The sequence below is a fragment of the Eubalaena glacialis genome, chromosome 2, assembly GCF_028564815.1.
Source record: "Eubalaena glacialis isolate mEubGla1 chromosome 2, mEubGla1.1.hap2.+ XY, whole genome shotgun sequence".
Classification (NCBI taxonomy): Eukaryota; Metazoa; Chordata; class Mammalia; order Artiodactyla; family Balaenidae; genus Eubalaena; species Eubalaena glacialis.
Genome location: NC_083717.1, coordinates 18807838 through 18818770, shown reverse-complemented (window position 1 = coordinate 18818770; position 10933 = coordinate 18807838). Strand labels below are relative to the sequence as shown.

The 10933-nt window shown below is 39.0% G+C and overlaps 1 protein-coding gene across 1 annotated transcript in view; it reads left to right on the top strand.

The window, feature by feature from the left end:
• The first annotated feature begins 4179 nt into the window (after positions 1–4179).
• The window catches only part of CUL2 (cullin 2), a 63826-nt gene continuing 57072 nt past the window's right edge, over positions 4180–10933 (top strand). Inside the window, exon 1 of the mRNA XM_061179031.1 lies at positions 4180–4313. Coding sequence (XP_061035014.1) covers positions 4195–4313 — 119 coding nt within the window. The 5' untranslated portion in view covers positions 4180–4194. The remainder of the gene's footprint in view (positions 4314–10933) is intronic.

Below are 10933 nucleotides of genomic sequence, written 5' to 3'. Positions count from 1 at the left end.
GGTATTTAGTAAACAGTAGTTAAAGATCATGATAATAGTGTAATTTTCTTCTCTTATCGACTAGTATAGCAGTTGTAACTTAAATTGTGTTATTAGTATCTTTAGAAGAAAACCTTGTTAATGTCAATGTAAAAAGAGCTTACTAATTCATAAAAAAAAACTATTTAACTTAAAATTACTGATATTAAACGAGGCACTTCAATTTTGGAGGACTCATCACATATCATATCAAACTTAGTAGAATGAATCCCGATACAGCCAAACAATGAAATGCTATTAAGATTAAAGAAACCGTTGTGTATTAAAATGGAATACTTTCCCAAATATACTGTTAAGTGAATATATTGTTAAGTAAGCATTGTAATACCATTTATGTAAAACAAGTGGAAAAAGACCATCTCTATATTCATTTCTGTAAAAAAAGGGGAATAACAATATATATGTATAAAATACCCCCAGACACATATAATATATGCCTCTGGTGATGGGAGCTGGTGACTAGAGCATGGGAGTGAGAGGGAGACAGATTTCAGAATTTGCAACCATGTAAATATACCTTTTCTCCCCTCCCCTCCACGTTAAATTGCTGCAACGTTTTTGATACGATTATTTCACCTTAAATGTCTAACAGCTTTATTGAGTTATGCTTCACATACCATTCAGTGTACTCTTGAACTGTACAATTCAGTGGTTTTTAGCTCATTCACAGGGTTGTACAAACATGATGACAATCAATACTAGAACATTTTCATCACCTAATTAGCAGTCACTTCCCATTTTTCTCCAAGTCCTCTAGCCCTATGCAACCACTAAAATACTTCCTGTGTCTATGGATTTGCCTATTCTGGATATTTCATATACGTAAGTGGAATCCTAAAATATGTGGTCTTTTGTGACCAACTTTATTCACATAGTATGTTTTCAAGGTTCATCTGTATTGTAGTGTCTATCAGTACTCCATTCTCTTGTATTACAGAATAATAATCTGTTGTATGGATGTACTACATTTTATTTATCCATTTATTGCTTGATAGACATTTGAGTTATTTCCACTTTTTTGACCTTTATGAATAATGCTGCTCTGAACATTTGCATCCAGGTTTTTGTGTGGACATGTTTTCTCTTGCATAGGAGTGGAATTGCTGGGTCATATGGTAACTCTATGTTTATATAAATCACTTTTGTAATTATTTAACTTACTATTATTGACAGCCATACATACTTAGAAATGGTGCTCTAAGTGAGAAAATCTAATCTATGAATCATTTTCAAATGTAATGAAAATTTTGTAAATGTTATTTTCATAAAATATTGTCATAATGTTATCTGGAAACATAAGTAAACATGAATTTTTATTTTTCAATTTTTTTTTTTTATTTGGAGCCTGTGATTTATTTTTAGGGGCCATAGGCACAGTACCTGTGTGCCAAAGTGTTAAAAACCCTAACATTGCATGAATGAGCCCAGAAGAAAGCTAGAGGAAACTGTAGTAATGTGAGATTTGAACTTTGCAGGTGCTCAGTAGGACATAGTCTCACTGACTGGGGATGGAAGTGGTCCTGGCAGGACACCAGGTGTAGGACATGATGTGGCACAGGAATGAAAACAAGACTCATATGTATTCTTGTGAGTTATCTGACAGTTTGGGAAGTGGAGAAGAACAGTGTGGTGGTCGTGGTCTTGTTTCTTTCTTTGCCCTCTCTCTTTCACATCCTTACATAAATTCTCCATGAGTAAATGATCATTTAAACAATTGAAATAAAATGAAGGCTTCTCTTGCCTTGGTGTCCACATTTTCCACCCATCTAAGAATGGATTATCACTGCACATAAACCCATTCTATCAGAAATCTGTTGGTCTCAGCAGAGAAGTCAATGCCAGTCTGATTCTGCTAAAACTTCAATAAAGCTAAAAGGTAATCTGTGCAACCATGAAAATAATTTATAAGCAGGGTGTGTAGTATGATTCCATTTTTATAAGGGGAGGAAACGAATGTGAAGCGGGCAGTGACAGCTTTTTGATAGACAGTTACAGAATAGTCCCTACCTTGAAGAAACACTCAGATAATCACAATTGAGCATGGTTTAATCCTCTAATAGAGGTTAAACATAGAGTTCTCAAGTAACGCTTAAGAGGGCACCTTACCTAGCTTAAGTGGGCCCAGAAAATTTCTTGAAAACAGATATTCTGGGCCAAGGCTGAACTATCAGTAGGAGTTAGGGGAATGGGTGGAAAGGGGGAGGCAAGGAGAAGGGAAGAATTTTAGGTACAGAAAACAATGAGGATAAAAGGCAGGGTGTGTGAATCGGCCTGTTGTGTTCAGTGACCTCTAAGCAGAGAAGTTACCTGATTATGATGTCAAGGAAGGGAGTCCCATGAGAAGAGCAAGGTGGAGAGGTGCTTTAGTCCAAGGTCAAACCATGGAAGCTTGGTGGGCCATGTTGCCAGTGAGCTTAAACCGGATGCTGTCTATAGTGGACAGTCACAAACAGCTTTCAGTACCAGAGTGACATGGTCAGCTCTGTGGTTTACGTAGGTTATTTTTGTTTCTGAGTGCCAGATCCAGGAGTCTAACCTTCTTGAAAGTCAAGAACTTTGTTTATTGACCACTGTATCCTCAGCCTAGTACAACGCCTGGCATGTATCTAAGTATTCACTAAGGATGTTAGTAAGGCAGTATAGTTGTATATGGCAGTTGAGGGCAGGGGTTACAGCATGGGTCTGAATAGCTCCATGACCTTAAGCAAGTTTCTTAATCACTCTGTGATCAGTTTTCTTATCTAGAAAACGGGGAGAACATTGGGCCCTACTTAATCAGTTTGTTGGGAGGATTAAGTGAATTTATATAAAGCACTTAGATTTGTGTTTGGCTTATAGTAAGTACTGTGTAAATATTATCAGTTGTTAGCATTTCTTTGATAAAGATTAATACAAACTGGAACTGCTGAGGGCCTGATCTCAGAACATTCATAGGGTTGCACAGGAATGGATGGATTTAAGAAATATTGAGTAACACAGTTAGATAGGATGTGTGAATAAGGGTGAGATGGAGTTAAGGTTAATTTTCTGATCTAGAGCTAGAGCTTTAGGTTCCCCCCTTCCCCCAGTACACACACACACACACACACACACACACACACACACACACACACACAGGAACTACTACTAATCCATTCTCGGTAGTTAGAGGAAGTTTAAGGCTTGTAGGTGGAGTCCCTGGTACGTTGAAGACAGAGAGGTGATTTAGTGTGGCACACCCTCTTTTGGGCTTTTGTTTGGCTTCTCTGATTCCTTTTCTTCCCTTCCTTGGACTCCTCTTGAGTTCTTTTCTTCACAGGACAGAAACGTAAGAAGGGCCCAGGACCACCTCCGGTTTGTGGGCCGGGACCGTGCAGCTGGTTTCCTCCTCTTGTCTCTTTTTTCCTCTCTCTATGCATTCCCCCCTTCTCCCCACTGTCTCCCTACCTCCTTTTTTCCCACAGCGGGACACAGGAGGAAGAATGTTTCCTCCTTGTTTGGCCCTGGCTACAGACTAGCTTGGTGCTTCACAGTCCTAGTAACGAGGGAAAACTTTGGGGAGGATGTGAAGGCATGTGCCGGAAAAGTGCTCCCTTGTGCAATTAAATTTAACTTTAAGACATTTCTCTTTTAATTCTGTTCTTCTGGTGTGATATTGAAAAGGATTTGGAATCTAGTTAAACTGATGCTCCAGGAAAATAAACCCTTTGATTGTCTTGTGTTTTCTCATATATGGCCTCAGTCTCCAGTTTAAGGAGTGCAAACCACAAGGATTTGGGGCCAAAACCTTTTTATTGAGTATCTCTTGTGCATTTCTCATGATAGAAGTTAACTTTTTGGCTCATTAGGTCCCAGCTTCTTTCTCTCAGCAAATTAAATGAGGCTTCTCAATCTTTGGACCACCCTGGGTTATAAATAATTTGTGCTAAAAGCTTTTTATTTCCTAGAGTTTGCAGTGAATGCAAGTATTCTGTGGAATTCCTTGTCTGGACAGTCATGAAAAGACGGCAGCCAGCATTTATTGTTCTCACCACGTGCCAGGTTCTGGTCTCACCCCTTCCGTGCAGCATGCTGTCCAGTTATGTGGTGCTTTAGAAACAAGTAACTGACCTTGTAGAATTCATGCTAACGTTACCGTTGTTTTTAATTAACAGATTTCAACACTAAACTTGCACAATGTCTCTGAAACCAAGAGTAGTGGATTTTGATGAAACCTGGAACAAACTCCTCACGACAATCAAAGCTGTGGTCATGTTGGAGTACGTGGAGAGAGCAACATGGAACGACCGCTTCTCGTATCCTTCCAGTGGCATGGATGCCTGCACTGATCAACATGCTAGGTTCATAAGCTTGTTGAAAAGTGACGACAGGTTTAAGCTTTCCTAAATGGAAGAACATGCCAGTGTGACTATTTTCAAATATATTATTGTTCACATTTCCAAGTTCATTGCCTGTATGTGGCAGTCAACAATCTTTGATAACCTTTTGCTCAACAAATACTTTACTGAGCACTTAGTATATGTCAGGCACTACTTTAGGCTTTGGGAGTACATTTGTGAACAAAACAAACTACTTTCCCTTCATTCTACTAAAGGAAATAGATATTAAACGGATGTAAAACAAACCTGATGCCAGTGCTTCTAATAACAGGTTACATCCCATGGGGGGAAGTAAAGCAAAGCGAGGGCATGAGCGTGGTTGGAGTGCGTGTGTGCGCGGCTCTCTAGATGGTGGTCAAGGAAGGCCTCCTCGAGGATGGCGATACTTGAGCAGAGACTGGAACAGGGAGGGAGCAGGTCAGACAGAAACCTGGGGGGGAGTGTTCCAAGCAGAGAGCAAACAGCCAATTCAGTGGCTGTGAGATGGAAACGTTTCTTAATTGGGTTTTCTGCATTTGTGAATAAGGGGTTTTATATGAAAATATAAATTTGTGGTTTCCCTAGGACAGTCTGAAACCTGCTGTCCTGCATTCCTACATGACAGCAATCTTTTTAAAAAAAAATACATATATATATATACACACACACATACACACACTGTACATGATATGTATAATGTATGTATATTATTATAACGTTATTAATAATATTATATATATATATTATATATGTAAAAAACACAGTGCAACCTCCAGCACCCAGGATATATACTCTGGCACCAAAGTAAAAAACCACGGTATCACAATACTGTAGTTTCTTAGTATTGGGGAGGTTAAAAGGGTCTCTAGGAACCCTCAGCCACAGGTAGCTGGAGCAGAGTGGTGGGTGGCAGCATCATCAACTCTGCCCAGTGTTTGCCAGGGGCCACGGCTGGGAGGGCCTGGGGACGGCCTGTGTCCTGGCACACTCCTGACCCGCCTCCGTCTTCCACCACAGGGACCACCACACACGCCACATTCCAGGGCAAAGAAATGGCATAGGGTCAAGGCCTGGTCTCTGGGTCTAAGTGCCATGGCAGTGCCCCAGGGCCCTGAAGGAGGCCTTGCGGACTGGGTGGACACTGTAGAAACCAAAGATCCTTTACCCCCAAAGGGAAGGTGAGACATGAAGGTATTATTACCAGAGTGCACGTGGAGGTTCCGAGTCCTCTCACGCGCAGTGCCGCCCTCCCCAGCAGTGTCCTGGGGCTGAAGGATGGCTGCCCTCGCTGTGCGAGGCGTGTGTTCTCTAGAAAAACTTGGATTTCATAAGACAGTGATTCAGCTTGTTCTCAATGCCTAACCTAATTGCCAATATTAAACTGAATGTTGATGCAAGAACAGTGAAGTTCTTTGAATTCATTACAGTTGCAGTTGTCAGTAAGAAACATTTGTTAGGGTACCTATGTTCTAGGCACTACAGATACAGAAAATGATGGTAACATTTCTAGAAGGCTTCAGAGTTTGCAAAGATCTTTTATATTTTTAATATAAAAACAAGCCTGTAAGATCAGTGGGGCAGATATAATAGATGAGGAAACTGATACTCAGAGGTGAAGGGACTTGCCCCGGGTTATGCAGGTAGTCATTCAAGGAGCACAGACTTGCATACAAGATGTCTAACATCTAATTTCCTGTACTTTCCACTGTATCTAGATGATAATTGTTATGGAGTCTGCCTTTGAAGAGCTTATTTTTGAATTAGTCTCTTAAATTTTTTTTGTGGAACATCATGAATTGTTTTTGGTGGGAATCAATAAAAACTGAGAAAACGTTAAAGGTTACTTGTGTGTTAATGAGGTTGGGCTAGGCAAGTACTTAGGTACTTTTAACACTGTTTTAACTAAAATAATGAGCAGAGAGAGGAGAGAAGGAATTGGTCATAGAAGATTACAAGAAAAGAGAAAATGAGCATAACGTAAAGAAAATAGAGTCATTAAATGTGTTCTTATTCTTCTACAGAATATACAGTTAATTGCTGGTTTATAAATGGTTTTGAGATAGCTGACTTCCTTTGAAAGTGCCCCTTCAGTTACTGATATTTCTAAGATGTTTATTGTTTGATCCATCTAAGATGGTTCAGTTACTCTTGATCTGATCATGAGTTTTCTCCTCCTCCCCTGAAATAAAAAGCATCTACAAAAACAGTAAACTGAGGAGTGGAATATCATTTTAAATTTTATTATGAAAAATAAAGGAATGGAATATCATTTTAAATTTTATTGTGAAAAAAGTAGCATTTTATTATGAATTTATTTATTATGTAAAATAATGTTCCTAATTGTTCTAAAGCCAGATTCCCTCCTTTTCCCTCTTATTTTGCCCTAGAATATAAGGTTGACATCTGATACTCAGATTTAGATAGAAATTTTAGAGGCTATAAATCTTTAATATTTTGAAACTGGAAAAAAGCCCTCCCTACAAATTGTTCACCACCATATATTAGTACTTGATCTTTTACAAAGCATTTTTTGAGGTGTATGAAATATAATACATACGTAAGTAAGATATACATGTAGAGTTGAGCAAATAATTATAAGGCAGACACCTGCATTATCACCATACAGGTTAAGAACTAGAACACTGCTGGCATCCACCAACCTTCCCCCACCAGCTGCCCCTCTCAGTTCACAAGCCTGCTCCTTTCCCTTGGAGGTAACTACTATCATATTATTCTCTTGTTTTTTAAAGAACAGCGTAATTGCTTAAATATACAGCCTTAAACAATATTGGTTAATTATGTTTTGAACTTTGTATAAATGGAATCATACTGTGTACATTCTTTTGTGTCATAATTTTGTCTTTTGACATATAATGCATGTGATTAATTTGTTACAGACGACCTTGTAAAATATATATTATTAGCCCATTTTACAGTTGAGGATATAGTGGCCCAAGAGGGTTAAGATGACTTCCTGATATTGTAGGCTAGATGCTGGGATAAAAATGCTCAAGTCTCCTTACACCCTTGAAGTGGGTATCAAAGAAGCCTGGTCTGCCAGCCAAAGTGTTTAACATGTGTAAGTATGGAACTTAGTGAACCCCTGTCTACAACATTTTTACTAAACATAACCTCTGTAAGGGCACAGATACCTGTCCTGTTCACTGCTGTATTCCCAGTATCTGGTACATATAGACACCTAGCAAATATTTGGTGAGTGAATAGCTACTGTCAACTGAATGCCATGAAGCATACTGTACAGATGAAAGAAGTAGCATTAATATTTAGCTAGTTCTCTTATTGTGTTGATAAGAGGGCTCTTAATCCTCATCCTTCATAAATGTACTGGGTCCAGTTATGTAGGCAAGGCATTCTGGTTGATAGGTAATGTAAATAGAAGACAGTGTTTTCTTTTGATGCATAACAAATTACTACAAATGTAGTGGCTTAAATTTAGTGTTTCACTCTTTTATTATCTCCCAGTTCTGTAGGTCAGAGTCCATGGTGTGACTAGGTTCCCTCCTCAGGATCTCACAAGGCTGAAATCGGGGTTGGCTGGCTGTGTTCTCACCTAGAGCTCAGGGTCCACTTCTAAGCTCATTCCTGTTATTTGGCAGAATTCAATTCCTTGCAGCTATAGGACTGAGGTCCTGGTTTCCTACTTGACTTTTGGCTGGGAGCTGCTCTCATTGACTTACAGTCACTCTCCAGTTGTTGCATGTGACCCCCTTCCATCTTCACAGCCAGCAGTGGCGTGTCAAGCCTTTCCCCTTCTGCAGCTGGTGCAGGGGGCAGGGGCTGGTAGGGATCTGCCTTTGAAGGGCTCATGCGATTAGATTAGGCCCATCAGGAAAGTCCAGGATAATCTTCCTATTTTAGAGCCAACTGATTAGTAATCATAACTGCAGCTGCCAAGTCCCCTTGCCATGTAAAGTAACTGGGTGTGCTTTCTTATATTCACAGTCCCAGGGGTTAGCGAGGGAAGTCTTGAGAGGCCATTTTTAGAATTCTGCCTAACACAAGTAATAATGATGCTCTATAACAGAAGCTCTGTGACAGCTTAGGTGCAGTCTAGGGTCGTTTGGGACTTACCCTTTAAGAGGTATATCAAATGCTTATGATATGATAGAGGCTAGGTGTAGATGTACATTTACTATTTGCTTCCCTGGGTTGGAGTTCTTTGGTTCTTTTGGTTTACGGTTGACCCTTGAACAACACAGGTTTGAACTGCACAGGTCTGCCCATACTCAGATTTTTTTCAGTAAGTATGCTGTCGGTCCTGTAACCACGGATGTGGAGGGCTGACTGTAAGGGGGTTGAGCATCCTCGGGTTTTGGTATCCACAGGGGGTACTGGAACCAATCCTCTGTGGATACTGAGGGACAAGTGTACTTGTATTCATGGTTTTCTGCCTTTTGGTAGCTGTTAGGACAATTCCCGAACCCCAGCAGTGTAATATAGACGGTCTCCTACTTAAGGACAAGATAGATTCTAGTGAATAAATGGTTTTATGTATAAGTCCACAGTGACTCAGTGACGGGTTATTTAAGATTGCTTCCCTGAATGTAATTCTCCCAGATAGGAAAACCTGGCTCTAAAACTATTGTCCTTATTTCAAATACATACTCTATGAGGAGTCTTTTTCAAACATAGAACAATTTTGACTGCATTGAAAAGTGTTGAGGTGGGAAATCTCCATCCTTGATGATCTTCACAAGTGTTAGAAGGAGGACCTCTTAGTAACCTTGGCATCTACACTTAGCAGCCCATCAGTCTTTCTTAGATTGTGTGGATTGGAAAAGGTTGTATCTGTAGTCATCCCTGGTTGGTGCATCAGTAACAGTTTCACTCCCTTCTTCTAAATTAAGTCAGAGTTCTTTTATTTAATCAGTCATTTTTTTATCCCTGCTTGCTAATTGATGATTTTATAGATACTGCATTTTTTACATGTCACATTTTAATTTTTTCTCTTAAGAAATGTCAATAAAATTTTTCATTTTTTATAGTTTTATTTTGTATTGTCAGTTCTTTTTTGATCATTATTTTACCATTTTCAATTTTAAGGTAATCTTTCCTTTTATTCCCATTGCAAAACATTGTTTTTGACCCACTATGCAGTAGAGTTAATAGTGTTAAAAATAAAAATTAAGCCCAAGCATAGGAAACATCTTTTAATAGAGAAAATGAACTAAAATAAGTAATTTTGCTGCTGACCAGCACTGTCTTTTGGTTGTAACAGAGTTCAGAGCTCTTGCTCCTGAACACATTTTGTTTCTTACTTTGAGAATTTGTAAGTGGAAAGTTCGTACATACAGGTATCTTTCTATTCCGGCTCCCAGAAAAGATGACTTGGAGAAGAGAGTGTTTAAATCTAAATCTGACCACCTACATTATTTCCCATTTTTGGTCTTTTAAAGTATCTTGTCTATAACCAAATCATAATTGAATGCTAGAGGGTTGAAAAGTGCTCCTCTTGGGTGCCCTTCCCAAGGCCTAACCATTTCCAGAGTGCTTGGGTATTTGAACAGGTTAAAGAAAAAGAACATATTTAGGTATATCTTTTAGGCGGTTGAGTGAAATTATGCGGTGAGACTCCGAACTATGCTGAGTTAAAATATTCATTTAAAATATTTATTAAGGTGGACTCCATTAAAAACAATACATGAGTACATTCTCACTGAGGAAGAGTCAAACAATATATAAGTCCTGTATGTGGAGTGAAATGGGAAAGTCTCCCTGGATTCCTACCTTGCACAGATCCCTTTCCCTCAGCAGAGAGAAGGGAAGCCCTATTAGGTGAATTTTGCTGGTCATTTTTGTTTACATATACATGCAGTGGCTATATTGAGACATTAACTTTGTTGATGTAAAACATTTGAGCACATAATTAGCATATCATGTTGAAATTATGGTACTGAATTGCTGATTTTTCAGTATCAGGTAAGTTGTGTATTCTAGAAATGTGTGTATATGGCTTAAGGGAAGATAAGAGGAGCAAATATCATCATGTTGGATGGAAGTTCTGGAAGTAGGTATTCAGAACTTAAAGATAATACATGTACCACACTTCTGATTGTTGATCTAGAGCCTGGCCAAATTTAGTCATTTAAAAAAATTTTGTTTTTTCTTTTTTTTTTTGGCAGTGCTGTGTGGCTTGTGGGATCTTAGTTCCCTGACCAGGGATTGAACCCAGGCCCATGGCAGTGAAAACTCCGAGTCTTAACCACTGGACTGCCAGGGAATTAAAAAAAATTAAATTTAATTTAAATTTAAGTATGATATACATACTGACTGGTGAATGTAGAGGTGAATTCTCACAAAGTGAGCACACCTGTGTACCCAGTAAATCGAGTGCTCCTAACAACCAGGAACCTCTGTTCCCCAGTCACTGAAGTTAACCGCTGTCCTGGCTTCTAGAACACCTAATTCTGACCACCCTTTTACATCTAGTTTTACTAGGATAGGTTTGTGATCAGTTAAGATTTAAATTATGTCATGAACTAGGACTTTTTTTTTTAAAGGCATTTTTAGCTGAAACCTAGAGGGACCCCAGGCTG